The sequence below is a fragment of the Hypomesus nipponensis genome, chromosome 27, assembly GCF_054491055.1.
Source record: "Hypomesus nipponensis isolate SF chromosome 27, ASM5449105v1, whole genome shotgun sequence".
Taxonomy (NCBI): domain Eukaryota; kingdom Metazoa; phylum Chordata; class Actinopteri; order Osmeriformes; family Osmeridae; genus Hypomesus; species Hypomesus nipponensis.
The window spans coordinates 8,667,898-8,687,482 of record NC_140387.1 but is presented as its reverse complement, the minus strand read 5'-3'; the positions used below and the strand labels follow the sequence as shown (position 1 = coordinate 8,687,482).

Sequence of the window (19,585 nt, the reverse complement as noted above, 5' to 3'; positions counted from 1 at the left end):
CAGCACTTACTTTTCAAAAATAGGCATAATCCTATTTTGGGGGAATACTTTTTGCCAAAAACGTTTAATAGCTTAATCATTAAACACAGTTGTGTCTTTAAACTTTCCTCACACATAAATAGTCTTCTATTGGTGGTACTACAGCACTTACCTTTCAAAAATAGGCATAATCCTATTTTTGGGGAATATTTTTTGCACAAAACTTTTAATAGTTTATTCATTAAATACAGTTGTGTCTTTGAACTTTCCTCACACATCAATAGTCTTATGTTGGTTTTACTAAAGCACTTACTTTTCAAAAATAAGCATAATCCTATTTTTGGGGAATATTTTTTGCCAAAAACGTTTAATAGTTTTATAATTAAACACAGTTGTGTCTTTGAACTTTCCTCACACATCAATAGTCTTATGTTGGTTTTACTACAGCACTTACTTTTCAAAAATAGGCATAATCCTATTTTGGGGGAATATTTTTTGCCAAAAACGTTTAATAGCTTAATCATTAAACACAGTTGTGTCTTTAAACTTTCCTCATACACAAATAGTCTTCTGATGGTTGTACTACAGCACTTACTTTTCAAAAATAGGCATAATCCTATTTTGGGGGAATACTTTTTGCCAAAAACGTTTAATAGCTTAATCATTAAACACAGTTGTGTCTTTAAACTTTCCTCACACATAAATAGTCTTCTATTGGTGGTACTACAGCACTTACTTTTCAAAAATAGGCATAATCCTATTTTTGGGGAATATTTTTTGCCAAAAACGTTTAATAGTTTTATAATTAAACACAGTTGTGTCTTTAAACTTTCTTCACACACAAATAGTCTTATGTTGGTTGTACTACAGCACTTACTTTTCAAAAATAGGCATAATCCTATTTTGGGGGAATACTTTTTGCCAAAAACGTTTAATAGCTTAATCATTAAACACAGTTGTGTCTTTAAACTTTCCTCACACATAAATAGTCTTCTATTGGTGGTACTACAGCACTTACTTTTCAAAAATAGGCATAATCCTATTTTGGGGGAATATTTTTTGCCAAAAACGTTTAATAGCTTAATCATTAAACACAGTTGTGTCTTTAAACTTTCCTCACACACAAATAGTCTTATGTTGGTTGTACTACAGCACTTACTTTTCAAAAATAGGCATAATCCTATTTTGGGGGAATACTTTTTGCCAAAAACGTTTAATAGCTTAATCATTAAACACAGTTGTGTCTTTAAACTTTCCTCACACATAAATAGTCTTCTATTGGTGGTACTACAGCACTTACCTTTCAAAAATAGGCATAATCCTATTTTTGGGGAATATTTTTTGCCCAAAACTTTTAATAGTTTATTCATTAAATACAGTTGTGTCTTTGAACTTTCCTCACACATCAATAGTCTTATGTTGGTTGTACTACAGCACTTACTTTTCAAAAATAAGCATAATCCTATTTTTGGGGAATATTTTTTGCCAAAAACGTTTAATAGTTTTATAATTAAACACAGTTGTGTCTTTGAACTTTCCTCACACATCAATAGTCTTATGTTGGTGGTACTACAGCACTTACTTTTCAAAATAGGCATAATCCTATTTTTGGAGAATATTTTTTGCCTAAACGTTTAATAGTTTATTCAATAAATACAGTTGTGTCTTTGAACTTTCCTCACACATCAATAGTCTTATGTTGGTTGTACTTCAGAACTTACTTTTCAAAAATAGGCATAATCCTATTTTTGGGGAATATTTTTTGCCCAAAACGTTTAATAGTTTATTCATTAAATACAGTTGTGTCTTTGAACTTTCCTCACACATCAATAGTCTTATGTTGGTTTTACTAAAGCACTTACTTTTCAAAAATAAGCATAATCCTATTTTTGGGGAATATTTTTTGCCAAAAACGTTTAATAGTTTTATAATTAAACACAGTTGTGTCTTTAAACTTTCTTCACACACAAATAGTCTTATGTTGGTTGTACTACAGCACTTATTTTTCAAAAATAGGCATAATCCTATTTTGGGGGAATACTTTTTGCCAAAAACGTTTAATAGCTTAATCATTAAACACAGTTGTGTCTTTAAACTTTCCTCACACATTAATAGTCTTCTATTGGTGGTACTACAGCACTTACTTTTCAAAAATAGGCATAATCCTATTTTTGGGGAATATTTTTTGCCCAAAACTTTTAATAGTTTATTCATTAAATACAGTTGTGTCTTTGAACTTTCCTCACACATCAATAGTCTTATGTTGGTTGTACTACAGCACTTACTTTTCAAAAATAAGCATAATCCTATTTTTGGGGAATATTTTTTGCCAAAAACGTTTAATAGTTTTATAATTAAACACAGTTGTGTCTTTAAACTTTCCTCACACACAAATAGTCTTATGTTGGTTGTACTACAGCACTTACTTTTCAAAAATAGGCATAATCCTATTTTGGGGGAATACTTTTTGCCAAAAACGTTTAATAGCTTAATCATTAAACACAGTTGTGTCTTTAAACTTTCCTCACACATAAATAGTCTTCTATTGGTGGTACTACAGCACTTACTTTTCAAAAATAGGCATAATCCTATTTTGGGGAATATTTTTTGCCAAAAACGTTTAATAGCTTAATCATTAAACACAGTTGTGTCTTTAAACTTTCCTCACACACAAATAGTCTTATGTTGGTTGTACTACAGCACTTACTTTTCAAAAATAGGCATAATCCTATTTTTGGGGAATATTTTTTGCCCAAAACGTTTAATAGCTTAATCATTAAACACAGTTGTGTCTTTAAACTTTCCTCACACACAAGTAGTCTTCTATTGGTGGTACTACAGCACCCACTTTTCAAAAATAGGCATAATCCTATTTTTGGAGAATATTTTTTGCCCAAAACGTTTAATAGTTTATTCATTAAATACAGTTGTGTCTTTGAACTTTCCTCACACATCAATAGTCTTATGTTGGTTGTACTACAGCACTTACTTTTCAAAAATAGGCATAATCCTATTTTTGGGGAATATTTTTTGCCCAAAACGTTTAATAGCTTAATCATTAAACACAGTTGTGTCTTTAAACTTTCCTCACACACAAGTAGTCTTATGTTGGTTGTACTACAGCACTTACTTTTCAAAAATAAGCATAATCCTATTTTTGGGGAATATTTTTTGCCAAAAACGTTTAATAGTTTTATAATTAAACACAGTTGTGTCTTTAAACTTTCTTCACACACAAATAGTCTTATGTTGGTTGTACTACAGCACTTACTTTTCAAAAATAGGCATAATCCTATTTTTGGGGAATATTTTTTGCCAAAAACGTTTAATAGTTTTATAATTAAACACAGTTGTGTCTTTAAACTTTCTTCACACACAAATAGTCTTATGTTGGTTGTACTACAGCACTTACTTTTCAAAAATAGGCATAATCCTATTTTGGGGGAATACATTTTGCCAAAAACGTTTAATAGCTTAATCATTAAACACAGTTGTGTCTTTAAACTTTCCTCACACATAAATAGTCTTCTATTGGTGGTACTACAGCACTTACTTTTCAAAAATAGGCATAATCCTATTTTGGGGGAATATTTTTTGCCAAAAACGTTTAATAGCTTAATCATTAAACACAGTTGTGTCTTTAAACTTTCCTCACACACAAATAGTCTTATGTTGGTTGTACTACAGCACTTACTTTTCAAAAATAGGCATAATCCTATTTTTGGGGAATATTTTTTGCCCAAAACGTTTAATAGCTTAATCATTAAACACAGTTGTGTCTTTAAACTTTCCTCACACATAAACAGTCTTCTATTGGTGGTACTACAGCACTTACTTTTCAAAAATAGGCATAATCCTATTTTTGGAGAATATTTTTTGCCCAAAACGTTTAATAGTTTATTCATTAAATACAGTTGTGTCTTTGAACTTTCCTCACACATCAATAGTCTTATGTTGGTTGTACTTCAGAACTTACTTTTCAAAAATAGGCATAATCCTATTTTTGGGGAATATTTTTTCCCCAAAACGTTTAATAGTTTATTCATTAAATACAGTTGTGTCTTTGAACTTTCCTCACACATCAATAGTCTTATGTTGGTTTTACTAAAGCACTTACTTTTCAAAAATAAGCATAATCCTATTTTTGAGGAATATTTTTTGCCAAAAACGTTTAATAGTTTTATAATTAAACACAGTTGTGTCTTTAAACTTTCTTCACACACAAATAGTCTTATGTTGGTTGTACTACAGCACTTACTTTTCAAAAATAAGCATAATCCTATTTTTGGGGAATATTTTTTGCCAAAAACGTTTAATAGTTTTATAATTAAACACAGTTGTGTCTTTAAACTTTCTTCACACACAAATAGTCTTATGTTGGTTGTACTACAGCACTTACTTTTCAAAAATAGGCATAATCCTATTTTTGGGGAATATTTTTTGCCCAAAACTTTTAATAGTTTATTCATTAAATACAGTTGTGTCTTTGAACTTTCCTCACACATCAATAGTCTTATGTTGGTTGTACTACAGCACTTACTTTTCAAAAATAAGCATAATCCTATTTTTGGGGAATATTTTTTGCCAAAAACGTTTAATAGTTTTATAATTAAACACAGTTGTGTCTTTAAACTTTCTTCACACACAAATAGTCTTATGTTGGTTGTACTACAGCACTTACTTTTCAAAAATAGGCATAATCCTATTTTGGGGGAATACTTTTTGCCAAAAACGTTTAATAGCTTAATCATTAAACACAGTTGTGTCTTTAAACTTTCCTCACACATAAATAGTCTTCTATTGGTGGTACTACAGCACTTACTTTTCAAAAATAGGCATAATCCTATTTTGGGGGAATATTTTTTGCCAAAAACGTTTAATAGCTTAATCATTAAACACAGTTGTGTCTTTAAACTTTCCTCACACACAAATAGTCTTATGTTGGTTGTACTACAGCACTTACTTTTCAAAAATAGGCATAATCCTATTTTTGGGGAATATTTTTTGCCCAAAACGTTTAATAGCTTAATCATTAAACACAGTTGTGTCTTTAAACTTTCCTCACACACAAGTAGTCTTCTATTGGTGGTACTACAGCACTTACTTTTCAAAAATAGGCATAATCCTATTTTTGGAGAATATTTTTTGCCCAAAACGTTTAATAGTTTATTCATTAAATACAGTTGTGTCTTTGAACTTTCCTCACACATCAATAGTCTTATGTTGGTTGTACTAGAGCACTTACTTTTCAAAAATAGGCATAATCCTATTTTTGGGGAATATTTTTTGCCCAAAACGTTTAATAGCTTAATCATTAAACACAGTTGTGTCTTTAAACTTTCCTCACACACAAGTAGTCTTATGTTGGTTGTACTACAGCACTTACTTTTCAAAAATAAGCATAATCCTATTTTTGGGGAATATTTTTTGCCAAAAACGTTTAATAGTTTTATAATTAAACACAGTTGTGTCTTTAAACTTTCTTCACACACAAATAGTCTTATGTTGGTTGTACTACAGCACTTACTTTTCAAAAATAGGCATAATCCTATTTTGGGGGAATATTTTTTGCCAAAAACGTTTAATAGCTTAATCATTAAACACAGTTGTGTTTTTAAACTTTCCTCACACATAAATAGTATTCTATTGGTGGTACTACAGCACTTACTTTTCAAAAATAGGCATAATCCTATTTTTGGAGAATATTTTTTGCCCAAAACGTTTAATAGTTTATTCATTAAATACAGTTGTGTCTTTAAACTTTCCTCACACATCAATAGTCTTATGTTGGTTGTACTACAGCACTTACTTTTCAAAAATAGGCATAATCCTATTTTTGGGGAATATTTTTTGCCCAAAACGTTTAATAGTTTATTCATTAAATACAGTTGTGTCTTTGAACTTTCCTCACACATCAATAGTCTTATGTTGGTTGTACTACAGCACTTACTTTTCAAAAATAGGCATAATCCTATTTTTGGGGAATATTTTTTGCCAAAAACGTTTAATAGCTTAATCATTAAACACAGTTGTGTCTTTAAACTTTCCTCACACACAAATAGTCTTATGTTGGTTGTACTACAGCACTTACTTTTCAAAAATAAGCATAATCCTATTTTTGGGGAATATTTTTTGCCCAAAACGTTTAATAGCTTAATCATTAAACACAGTTGTGTCTTTAAACTTTCCTCACACATAAATAGTCTTCTATTGGTGGTACTACAGCACTTACTTTTCAAAAATAGGCATAATCCTATTTTTGGGGAATATTTTTTGCCCAAAACGTTTAATAGTTTATTCATTAAATACAGTTGTGTCTTTGAACATTCCTCACACATCAATAGTCTTATGTTGGTTGTACAACAGCACTTACTTTTCAAAAATAGGCATAATCCTATTTTTGGGGAATATTTTTTGCCCAAAACGTTTAATAGTTTATTCATTAAATACAGTTGTGTCTTTGAACTTTCCTCACACATCAATAGTCTTATGTTGGTTTTACTAAAGCACTTACTTTTCAAAAATAAGCATAATCCTATTTTTGGGGAATATTTTTTGCCAAAAACGTTTAATAGTTTTATAATTAAACACAGTTGTGTCTTTAAACTTTCTTCACACACAAATAGTCTTATGTTGGTTGTACTACAGCACTTACTTTTCAAAAATAGGCATAATCCTATTTTGGGGGAATATTTTTTGCCAAAAACGTTTAATAGCTTAATCATTAAAAACAGTTGTGTCTTTAAACTTTCCTCACACACAAATAGTCTTCTGATGGTTGTACTACAGCACTTACTTTTCAAAAATAGGCATAATCCTATTTTGGGGGAATACTTTTTGCCAAAAACGTTTAATAGCTTAATCATTAAACACAGTTGTGTCTTTAAACTTTCCTCACACATAAATAGTCTTCTATTGGTGGTACTACAGCACTTACTTTTCAAAAATAGGCATAATCCTATTTTTGGGGAATATTTTTTGCCCAAAACTTTTAATAGTTTTTTCATTAAATACAGTTGTGTCTTTGAACTTTCCTCACACATCAATAGTCTTATGTTGGTTGTACTACAGCACTTACTTTTCAAAAATAAGCAAAATCCTATTTTTGGGGAATATTTTTTGCCAAAAACGTTTAATAGTTTTATAATTAAACACAGTTGTGTCTTTAAACTTTCTTCACACACAAATAGTCTTATGTTGGTTGTACTACAGCACTTACTTTTCAAAAATAGGCATAATCCTATTTTGGGGGAATACTTTTTGCCAAAAACGTTTAATAGCTTAATCATTAAACACAGTTGTGTCTTTAAACTTTCCTCACACATAAATAGTCTTCTATTGGTGGTACTACAGCACTTACTTTTCAAAAATAGGCATAATCCTATTTTGGGGAATATTTTTTGCAGAAAACGTTTAATAGCTTAATCATTAAACACAGTTGTGTCTTTAAACTTTCCTCACACACAAATAGTCTTATGTTGGTTGTACTACAGCACTTACTTTTCAAAAATAGGCATAATCCTATTTTGGGGGAATACTTTTTGCCAAAAACGTTTAATAGCTTAATCATTAAACACAGTTGTGTCTTTAAACTTTCCTCACACATAAATAGTCTTCTATTGGTGGTACTACAGCACTTACCTTTCAAAAATAGGCATAATCCTATTTTTGGGGAATATTTTTTGCACAAAACTTTTAATAGTTTATTCATTAAATACAGTTGTGTCTTTGAACTTTCCTCACACATCAATAGTCTTATGTTGGTTGTACTACAGCACTTACTTTTCAAAAATAAGCATAATCCTATTTTTGGGGAATATTTTTTGCCAAAAACGTTTAATAGTTTTATAATTAAACACAGTTGTGTCTTTAAACTTTCTTCACACACAAAAAGTCTTATGTTGGTTGTACTACAGCACTTATTTTTCAAAAATAGGCATAATCCTATTTTGGGGGAATACTTTTTGCCAAAAACGTTTAATAGCTTAATCATTAAACACAGTTGTGTCTTTAAACTTTCCTCACAAATAAATAGTCTTCTATTGGTGGTACTACAGCACTTACTTTTCAAAAATAGGCATAATCCTATTTTTGGGGAATATTTTTTGCCCAAAACTTTTAATAGTTTATTCATTAAATACAGTTGTGTCTTTGAACTTTCCTCACACATCAATAGTCTTATGTTGGTTGTACTACAGCACTTACTTTTCAAAAATAAGCATAATCCTATTTTTGGGGAATATTTTTTGCCAAAAACGTTTAATAGTTTTATAATTAAACACAGTTGTGTCTTTAAACTTTCTTCACACACAAATAGTCTTATGTTGGTTGTACTACAGCACTTACTTTTCAAAAATAGGCATAATCCTATTTTGGGGGAATACTTTTTGCCAAAAACGTTTAATAGCTTAATCATTAAACACAGTTGTGTCTTTAAACTTTCCTCACACATAAATAGTCTTCTATTGGTGGTACTACAGCACTTACTTTTCAAAAATAGGCATAATCCTATTTTGGGGGAATATTTTTTGCCAAAAACGTTTAATAGCTTAATCATTAAACACAGTTGTGTCTTTAAACTTTCCTCACACACAAATAGTCTTATGTTGGTTGTACTACAGCACTTACTTTTCAAAAATAGGCATAATCCTATTTTTGGGGAATATTTTTTGCCCAAAACGTTTAATAGCTTAATCATTAAACACAGTTGTGTCTTTAAACTTTCCTCACACACAAGTAGTCTTCTATTGGTGGTACTACAGCACTTACTTTTCAAAAATAGGCATAATCCTATTTTTGGAGAATATTTTTTGCCCAAAACGTTTAATAGTTTATTCATTAAATACAGTTGTGTCTTTGAACTTTCCTCACACATCAATAGTCTTATGTTGGTTGTACTACAGCACTTACTTTTCAAAAATAGGCATAATCCTATTTTTGGGGAATATTTTTTGCCCAAAACGTTTAATAGCTTAATCATTAAACACAGTTGTGTCTTTAAACTTTCCTCACACACAAGTAGTCTTATGTTGGTTGTACTACAGCACTTACTTTTCAAAAATAAGCATAATCCTATTTTTGGGGAATATTTTTTGCCAAAAACGTTTAATAGTTTTATAATTAAACACAGTTGTGTCTTTAAACTTTCTTCACACACAAATAGTCTTATGTTGGTTGTACTACAGCACTTACTTTTCAAAAATAGGCATAATCCTATTTTGGGGGAATACTTTTTGCCAAAAACGTTTAATAGCTTAATCATTAAACACAGTTGTGTCTTTAAACTTTCCTCACACATAAATAGTCTTCTATTGGTGGTACTACAGCACTTACTTTTCAAAAATAGGCATAATCCTATTTTTGGAGAATATTTTTTGCCCAAAACGTTTAATAGTTTATTCATTAAATACAGTTGTGTCTTTGAACTTTCCTCACACATCAATAGTCTTATGTTGGTTGTACTTCAGAACTTACTTTTCAAAAATAGGCATAATCCTATTTTTGGGGAATATTTTTTCCCCAAAACGTTTAATAGTTTATTCATTAAATACAGTTGTGTCTTTGAACTTTCCTCACACATCAATAGTCTTATGTTGGTTTTACTAAAGCACTTACTTTTCAAAAATAAGCATAATCCTATTTTTGGGGAATATTTTTTGCCAAAAACGTTTAATAGTTTTATAATTAAACACAGTTGTGTCTTTAAACTTTCTTCACACACAAATAGTCTTATGTTGGTTGTACTACAGCACTTACTTTTCAAAAATAAGCATAATCCTATTTTTGGGGAATATTTTTGCCAAAAACGTTTAATAGTTTTATAATTAAACACAGTTGTGTCTTTAAACTTTCTTCACACACAAATAGTCTTATGTTGGTTGTACTACAGCACTTACTTTTCAAAAATAGGCATAATCCTATTTTGGGGGAATACTTTTTGCCAAAAACGTTTAATAGCTTAATCATTAAACACAGTTGTGTCTTTAAACTTTCCTCACACATAAATAGTCTTCTATTGGTGGTACTACAGCACTTACTTTTCAAAAATAGGCATAATCCTATTTTGGGGGAATATTTTTTGCCAAAAACGTTGAATAGCTTAATCATTAAACACAGTTGTGTCTTTAAACTTTCCTCACACACAAATAGTCTTATGTTGGTTGTACTACAGCACTTACTTTTCAAAAATAGGCATAATCCTATTTTGGGGGAATACTTTTTGCCAAAAACGTTTAATAGCTTAATCATTAAACACAGTTGTGTCTTTAAACTTTCCTCACACATAAATAGTCTTCTATTGGTGGTACTACAGCACTTACCTTTCAAAAATAGGCATAATCCTATTTTTGGGGAATATTTTTTGCCCAAAACTTTTAATAGTTTATTCATTAAATACAGTTGTGTCTTTGAACTTTCCTCACACATCAATAGTCTTATGTTGGTTGTACTACAGCACTTACTTTTCAAAAATAAGCATAATCCTATTTTTGGGGAATATTTTTTGCCAAAAACGTTTAATAGTTTTATAATTAAACACAGTTGTGTCTTTAAACTTTCTTCACACACAAATAGTCTTATGTTGGTTGTACTACAGCACTTACTTTTCAAAAATAGGCATAATCCTATTTTGGGGGAATACTTTTTGCCAAAAACGTTTAGTAGCTTAATCATTAAACACAGTTGTGTCTTTAAACTTTCCTCACACATAAATAGTCTTCTATTGGTGGTACTACAGCACTTACTTTTCAAAAATAGGCATAATCCTATTTTGGGGAATATTTTTTGCCAAAAACGTTTAATAGCTTAATCATTAAACACAGTTGTGTCTTTAAACTTTCCTCACACATAAATAGTCTTCTATTGGTGGTACTACAGCACTTACTTTTCAAAAATAGGCATAATCCTATTTTTGGAGAATATTTTTTGCCCAAAACGTTTAATAGTTTATTCATTAAATACAGTTGTGTCTTTGAACTTTCCTCACACATCAATAGTCTTATGTTGGTTGTACTTCAGAACTTACTTTTCAAAAATAGGCATAATCCTATTTTTGGGGAATATTTTTTGCCCAAAACGTTTAATAGTTTATTCATTAAATACAGTTGTGTCTTTGAACTTTCCTCACACATCAATAGTCTTATGTTGGTTTTACTAAAGCACTTACTTTTCAAAAATAAGCATAATCCTATTTTTGGGGAATATTTTTTGCCAAAAACGTTTAATAGTTTTATAATTAAACACAGTTGTGTCTTTAAACTTTCTTCACACACAAATAGTCTTATTTTGGTTGTACTACAGCACTTATTTTTCAAAAATAGGCATAATCCTATTTTGGGGGAATACTTTTTGCCAAAAACGTTTAATAGCTTAATCATTAAACACAGTTGTGTCTTTAAACTTTCCTCACACATAAATAGTCTTCTATTGGTGGTACTACAGCACTTACTTTTCAAAAATAGGCATAATCCTATTTTGGGGGAATATTTTTTGCCAAAAACGTTTAATAGCTTAATCATTAAACACAGTTGTGTCTTTAAACTTTCCTCACACATAAATAGTCTTCTATTGGTGGTACTACAGCACTTACTTTTCAAAAATAGGCATAATCCTATTTTTGGAGAATATTTTTTGCCCAAAACGTTTAATAGTTTATTCATTAAATACAGTTGTGTCTTTGAACTTTCCTCACACATCAATAGTCTTATGTTGGTTGTACTTCAGAACTTACTTTTCAAAAATAGGCATAATCCTATTTTTGGGGAATATTTTTTGCCCAAAACGTTTAATAGTTTATTCATTAAATACAGTTGTGTCTTTGAACTTTCCTCACACATCAATAGTCTTATGTTGGTTTTACTAAAGCACTTACTTTTCAAAAATAAGCATAATCCTATTTTTGGGGAATATTTTTTGCCAAAAACGTTTAATAGTTTTATAATTAAACACAGTTGTGTCTTTAAACTTTCTTCACACACAAATAGTCTTATTTTGGTTGTACTACAGCACTTATTTTTCAAAAATAGGCATAATCCTATTTTGGGGGAATACTTTTTGCCAAAAACGTTTAATAGCTTAATCATTAAACACAGTTGTGTCTTTAAACTTTCCTCACACATAAATAGTCTTCTATTGGTGGTACTACAGCACTTACTTTTCAAAAATAGGCATAATTCTATTTTTGGGGAATATTTTTTTCCCAAAACTTTTAATAGTTTATTCATTAAATACAGTTGTGTCTTTGAACTTTCCTCACACATCAATAGTCTTATGTTGGTTGTACTACAGCACTTACTTTTCAAAAATAAGCATAATCCTATTTTTGGGGAATATTTTTTGCCAAAAACGTTTAATAGTTTTATAATTAAACACAGTTGTGTCTTTAAACTTTCTTCACACACAAATAGTCTTATGTTGGTTGTACTACAGCACTTACTTTTCAAAAATAGGCATAATCCTATTTTGGGGGAATACTTTTTGCCAAAAACGTTTAATAGCTTAATCATTAAACACAGTTGTGTCTTTAAACTTTCCTCACACATAAATAGTCTTCTATTGGTGGTACTACAGCACTTACTTTTCAAAAATAGGCATAATCCTATTTTGGGGGAATATTTTTTGCCAAAAACGTTTAATAGCTTAATCATTAAACACAGTTGTGTCTTTAAACTTTCCTCACACACAAATAGTCTTATGTTGGTTGTACTACAGCACTTACTTTTCAAAAATAGGCATAATCCTATTTTTGGGGAATATTTTTTGCCCAAAACGTTTAATAGCTTAATCATTAAACACAGTTGTGTCTTTAAACTTTCCTTACACACAAGTAGTCTTCTATTGGTGGTACTACAGCACTTACTTTTCAAAAATAGGCATAATCCTATTTTTGGAGAATATTTTTTGCCCAAAACGTTTAATAGTTTATTCATTAAATACAGTTGTGTCTTTGAACTTTCTTCACACATCAATAGTCTTATGTTGGTTGTACTACAGCACTTACTTTTCAAAAATAGGCATAATCCTATTTTTGGGGAATATTTTTTGCCCAAAACGTTTAATAGCTTAATCATTAAACACAGTTGTGTCTTTAAACTTTCCTCACACACAAGTAGTCTTATGTTGGTTGTACTACAGCACTTACTTTTCAAAAATAAGCATAATCCTATTTTTGGGGAATATTTTTTGCCAAAAACGTTTAATAGTTTTATAATTAAACACAGTTGTGTCTTTAAACTTTCTTCACACACAAATACTCTTATGTTGGTTGTACTACAGCACTTCCTTTTCAAAAATAGGCATAATCCTATTTTTGGGGAATATTTTTTGCCAAAAACGTTTAATAGTTTTATAATTAAACACAGTTGTGTCTTTAAACTTTCTTCACACACAAATAGTCTTATGTTGGTTGTACTACAGCACTTACTTTTCAAAAATAGGCATAATCCTATTTTGGGGGAATACTTTTTGCCAAAAACGTTTAATAGCTTAATCATTAAACACAGTTGTGTCTTTAAACTTTCCTCACACATAAATAGTCTTCTATTGGTGGTACTACAGCACTTACTTTTCAAAAATAGGCATAATCCTATTTTGGGGAATATTTTTTGCCAAAAACGTTTAATAGCTTAATCATTAAACACAGTTGTGTCTTTAAACTTTCCACACACACAAATAGTCTTATGTTGGTTGTACTACAGCACTTACTTTTCAAAAATAGGCATAATCCTATTTTTGGGGAATATTTTTTGCCCAAAACGTTTAATAGCTTAATCATTAAACACAGTTGTGTCTTTAAACTTTCCTCACACATAAACAGTCTTCTATTGGTGGTACTACAGCACTTACTTTTCAAAAATAGGCATAATCCTATTTTTGGAGAATATTTTTTGCCCAAAACGTTTAATAGTTTATTCATTAAATACAGTTGTGTCTTTGAACTTTCCTCACACATCAATAGTCTTATGTTGGTTGTACTTCAGAACTTACTTTTCAAAAATAGGCATAATCCTATTTTTGGGGAATATTTTTTCCCCAAAACGTTTAATAGTTTATTCATTAAATACAGTTGTGTCTTTGAACTTTCCTCACACATCAATAGTCTTATGTTGGTTTTACTAAAGCACTTACTTTTCAAAAATAAGCATAATCCTATTTTTGGGGAATATTTTTTGCCAAAAACGTTTAATAGTTTTATAATTAAACACAGTTGTGTCTTTAAACTTTCTTCACACACAAATAGTCTTATGTTGGTTGTACTACAGCACTTACTTTTCAAAAATAAGCATAATCCTATTTTTGGGGAATATTTTTTGCCAAAAACGTTTAATAGTTTTATAATTGAACACAGTTGTGTCTTTAAACTTTCTTCACACACAAATAGTCTTATGTTGGTTGTACTACAGCACTTATTTTTCAAAAATAGGCATAATCCTATTTTGGGGGAATACTTTTTGCCAAAAACGTTTAATAGCTTAATCATTAAACACAGTTGTGTCTTTAAACTTTCCTCACACATAAATAGTCTTCTATTGGTGGTACTACAGCACTTACTTTTCAAAAATAGGCATAATCCTATTTTTGGGGAATATTTTTTGCCCAAAACTTTTAATAGTTTATTCATTAAATACAGTTGTGTCTTTGAACTTTCCTCACACATCAATAGTCTTATGTTGGTTGTACTACAGCACTTACTTTTCAAAAATAAGCATAATACTATTTTTGGGGAATATTTTTTGCCAAAAACGTTTAATAGTTTTATAATTAAACACAGTTGTGTCTTTAAACTTTCTTCACACACAAATAGTCTTATGTTGGTTGTACTACACCACTTACTTTTCAAAAATAGGCATAATCCTATTTTGGGGGAATACTTTTTGCCAAAAACGTTTAATAGCTTAATCATTAAACACAGTTGTGTCTTTAAACTTTCCTCACACATAAATAGTCTTCTATTGGTGGTACTACAGCACTTACTTTTCAAAAATAGGCATAATCCTATTTTGGGGGAATATTTTTTGCCAAAAACGTTTAATAGCTTAATCATTAAACACAGTTGTGTCTTTAAACTTTCCTCACACACAAATAGTCTTATGTTGGTTGTACTACAGCACTTACTTTTCAAAAATAGGCATAAACCTTTTTTTTGGGGAATTTTTTTTGCCCAAAACGTTTAATAGCTTAATCATTAAACACAGTTGTGTCTTTAAACTTTCCTCACACACAAGTAGTCTTCTATTGGTGGTACTACAGCACTTACTTTTCAAAAATAGGCATAATCCTATTTTTGGAGAATATTTTTTGCCCAAAACGTTTAATAGTTTATTCATTAAATACAGTTGTGTCTTTGAACTTTCCTCACACATCAATAGTCTTATGTTGGTTGTACTACAGCACTTACTTTTCAAAAATAGGCATAATCCTATTTTTGGGGAATATTTTTTGCCCAAAACGTTTAATAGCTTAATCATTAAACACAGTTGTGTCTTTAAACTTTCCTCACACACAAGTAGTCTTATGTTGGTTGTACTACAGCACTTACTTTTCAAAAATAAGCATAATCCTATTTTTGGGGAATATTTTTTGCCAAAAACGTTTAATAGTTTTATAATTAAACACAGTTGTGTCTTTAAACTTTCTTCACACACAAATAGTCTTATGTTGGTTGTACTACAGCACTTACTTTTCAAAAATAGGCATAATCCTATTTTGGGGGAATATTTTTTGCCAAAAACGTTTAATAGCTTAATCATTAAACACAGTTGTGTCTTTAAACTTTCCTCACACATAAATAGTATTCTATTGGTGGTACTACAGCACTTACTTTTCAAAAATAGGCATAATCCTATTTTTGGAGAATATTTTTTGCCCAAAACGTTTAATAGTTTATTCATTAAATACAGTTGTGTCTTTGAACTTTCCTCACACATCAATAGTCTTATGTTGGTTGTACTACAGCACTTACTTTTCAAAAATAGGCATAATCCTATTTTTGGGGAATATTTTTTGCCCAAAACGTTTAATAGTTTATTCATTAAATACAGTTTTGTCTTTGAACTTTCCTCACACATCAATAGTCTTATGTTGGTTTTACTACAGCACTTACTTTTCAAAAATAAGCATAATCCTATTTTTGGGGAATATTTTTTGCCAAAAACGTTTAATAGTTTTATAATTAAACACAGTTGTGTCTTTAAACTTTCTTCACACACAAATAGTCTTATGTTGGTTGTACTACAGCACTTACTTTTCAAAAATAGGCATAATCCTATTTTGGGGGAATATTTTTTGCCAAAAACGTTTAATAGCTTAATCATTAAACACAGTTGTGTCTTTAAACTTTCCTCACACATAAATAGTCTTCTATTGGTGGTACTACAGCACTTACTTTTCAAAAATAGGCATAATCCTATTTTTGGAGAATATTTTTTGCCCAAAACGTTTAATAGTTTATTCATTAAATACAGTTGTGTCTTTGAACTTTCCTCACACATCAATAGTCTTATGTTGGTTGTACTTCAGAACTTACTTTTCAAAAATAGGCATAATCCTATTTTTGGGGAATATTTTTTGCCCAAAACGTTTAATAGTTTATTCATTAAATACAGTTGTGTCTTTGAACTTTCCTCACACATCAATAGTCTTATGTTGGTTTTACTAAAGCACTTACTTTTCAAAAATAAGCATAATCCTATTTTTGGGGAATATTTTTTGCCAAAAACGTTTAATAGTTTTATAATTAAACACAGTTGTGTCTTTAAACTTTCTTCACACACAAATAGTCTTATGTTGGTTGTACTACAGCACTTACTTTTCAAAAATAGGCATAATCCTATTTTGGGGGAATATTTTTTGCCAAAAACGTTTAATAGCTTAATCATTAAACACAGTTGTGTCTTTAAACTTTCCTCACACATAAATAGTCTTCTGATGGTTGTACTACAGCACTTACTTTAAAAAAATAAGCATATACCTAATTTTGGGGAATATCTATTGCCAAAAACGTTTAATACTTTAATAATTACAAAGAGAAGTGTTTTCATACTTACCTCACTATAACAGCTCACCTAATGATTGAACTATAACAATTACCTTTCAAAAATAGACATGCGTAATTTGGGGTATTTTTTAATCCAAGAAATATGTCATAATTACATAGAGAATGTCTGACAGAAAACTCTAGAGAATGTAGTTGTACTACAAAAAAACTGTGGATGTTGGTGCCTTAAAATGTGATTTGAGACTGAACATTTTGTAAGTAAAAATGTTACTTAAAATGTTAAGCAAACTAAAACAAAAATAAGTGGCGGAACAAACTTAAATATCAATATCACACATTCATTCATATTGAACACATCCACAATGTTAATTTTCACGTAGAAAATAATTTCAGATCTGTATTAATAATGCAAATAATGGAAAATCAAATTAAATACACATTTTCTAACTTTTGTTTACTTTTTCTGGGTGCGTTAAATTGTCCCTATATGCAGTTTGTGTACATTTACCATCGTTGCAGTAGTTGACATTTTGGATCATTTAGTTATCCAGACTTGAACCCCAAACTCACCTACAGCCTCTTTAGCAAGGTCTGTTACAAAACTCACAATCCCAAGGGGTATTTTTGTTTGGTATTTGTGCTGCTGTCATTCCAAGGCACTTCATGTGAAACCATCTTGTGCATGTTCCACACTGAATCTACAAAAAACGGTGATGTATAATGTTATTATATAACATTAATTACATGACAATTACAACATTATTTGATAAGTTTAATGTTATTTTGCAAATTTTACTCCAGATTATCACCAGATTATCCAGTATTTAGATTATTTATGAATGTTTTAAATCAATTAAACATTGAGTCTCAACCAAACATCATCTACAGCAGGTTTTGACAGGTCCTTATTTCCACAGAAGGAACAGAAGTCATCCTTTGAAACTGATAATGAATAACAATGATAAAGGTATATAAAGTATATTACTGTTAAATTTGTAGGAAGTGTTTAACATATTAAATATTCTTAAAGATACCTGATGCTCTGAGAATTTCTTCTGCCATGAGTCTTCTTTGTTTTTTAAGAGACTGTTTGGATGAGTCAATCTGAAACGACTGTGGCATCTTTGGAAACTCCATCACGGTCATCCTTGCCATCTGTACGGATGGCAAAACAACACCTACGTTTTGTATATTTGACATACTTAAACAAAGTGATAGATCTATCATAAAGACAGCATGTTTTACAGAATCACCTGCATGACAAAGACCCCACAACTGGTAGGGTCTTTCTGAAAGGTGTGGGTTATCTTGCCAGGTTTCCAATTGATGTTAACCCAGTCCTCCTTTCCAAGTCTGTTTCGGCGCATCTTGAAATACTGTCTACAGGATGAAAGGAAAATCTATTTTGGTTAACCTTTGCGTCTACTCTTTGGCTTTAGCAAATGTGTGTATTACCTATTTCCATTAATCTATTTGATATTACCCAAATCTGTGGCCAGCCTTTCTGGAGTCCTCAACTTCATTTGTCCCTTGCAGAGGATCAACCACAAAAATGCGGCTTGAGAGGGCATGAAGATACTGTTTGAAAAAGTAACATATCATTAAACCTTGCAATTTTCAAGAAGCCTATGTCTGTTTGCAACAACAGAAGAAATTATAACATAATCAGCTAGTTAGGGGCCACAAATGAAATACTGTTGGATGATCACAGTGCCTTGTTTGGACAATACTTGGAAATGATTTCATGAAGATAGGGATGAAGATATTTAAAACTAAAAGAACAATCTTAATACCACTCCTGAAGTACTAATAGCATGCTACAGCATTGACAAAGTTTGGCTAAATAAGAAACATGTCAATCTTAAATCTCGTACTTTCTATGATTTATTACTTACTAAAATGTTTAAAGTATATCACCTTTCATGAAAACATTAACATACATATATGTATTGACTTGATAAGGTTAATGGCATACTACTTAATGAAGGCAGACAACCCTTTAAATTCACAAACCACAAGCCATACAGATCATACTGTAAAGGCACATAGCACTACATACGTTACTGTACTCACCACAAACTTCCAGTGCATATTTTGTATATTAACAAATCCAATGGCGCCATCATAGTCATCAAATGTGAACTAACAAAATGAAATTGTCATAAAATTGGGACTGGAAGTACTTTATAGTTTCTGTACAGAAGCAAAAACAAAGATAAAAAGGAATAATACACAATTAAACTTTTACTTACATTTTTCAACCCTTGCCTGGCCATCTCCTCTCTTGTCCCATGTAAAATTAGTCCCATTACATAGTGACTCATGTTGTATAGTCGGCCAGCAGACTCGTTTGAATTGAGGATTGTTTGAATGTAGCACCCAATCACCTTTTGAAGGAATTGTAGGGGAAATTAAACATGACATAATCTGTAAATGAGGGGCTAATGCTAAGATATTTTAAATCTTGCTACTGTCAAAATGTCTGAGAATGGATCAATATTGCAAAACCTTTGCTCAAACTTTTGCTGAAGTCACACCCCAGACCTTCTAGCGTGACATTCTTGTTTGATATCATTTTATGCAAAACTAGTTAAACTTTGTAAACAGATAAAT

General features: G+C 30.5%; 1 protein-coding gene across 1 annotated transcript; it reads right to left on the bottom strand.

Moving 5' to 3' along the window:
* Positions 1-17,128: 17,128 nt before the first annotated feature.
* Positions 17,129-19,354, bottom strand: LOC146220746 (uncharacterized). Its single transcript, XM_084694222.1, has 6 exons — positions 19,225-19,354; positions 19,046-19,114; positions 18,456-18,550; positions 18,226-18,352; positions 18,007-18,127; positions 17,129-17,670 (listed from the first exon to the last, which is right to left on the bottom strand). Exons 1-6 carry the CDS (start codon positions 19,294-19,296, stop codon positions 17,576-17,578), a joined length of 579 nt encoding a protein of 192 aa, XP_084550348.1. The 5' UTR covers positions 19,297-19,354; the 3' UTR covers positions 17,129-17,575.
* Positions 19,355-19,585: the final 231 nt, after the last annotated feature.

What these genes read in the sequence shown, in the direction of transcription:
- LOC146220746 (XM_084694222.1), bottom strand. Translation starts at nt 19,296, where the DNA reads ATGAGTCACTATGTAATGGGACTAATTTTACATGGGACAAGAGAGGAG. An exon ending in CCAGGCAAGGGTTGAAAAAT is followed by an intron (nt 19,115 to 19,224) that starts GTAAGTAAAAGT and finishes TCATTTTGTTAG; the next exon opens with TTCACATTTGATGACTATGA. An exon ending in AGAAATTCTCAGAGCATCAG is followed by an intron (nt 17,671 to 18,006) that starts GTATCTTTAAGA and finishes CGTTTTTTGTAG; the next exon opens with ATTCAGTGTGGAACATGCAC.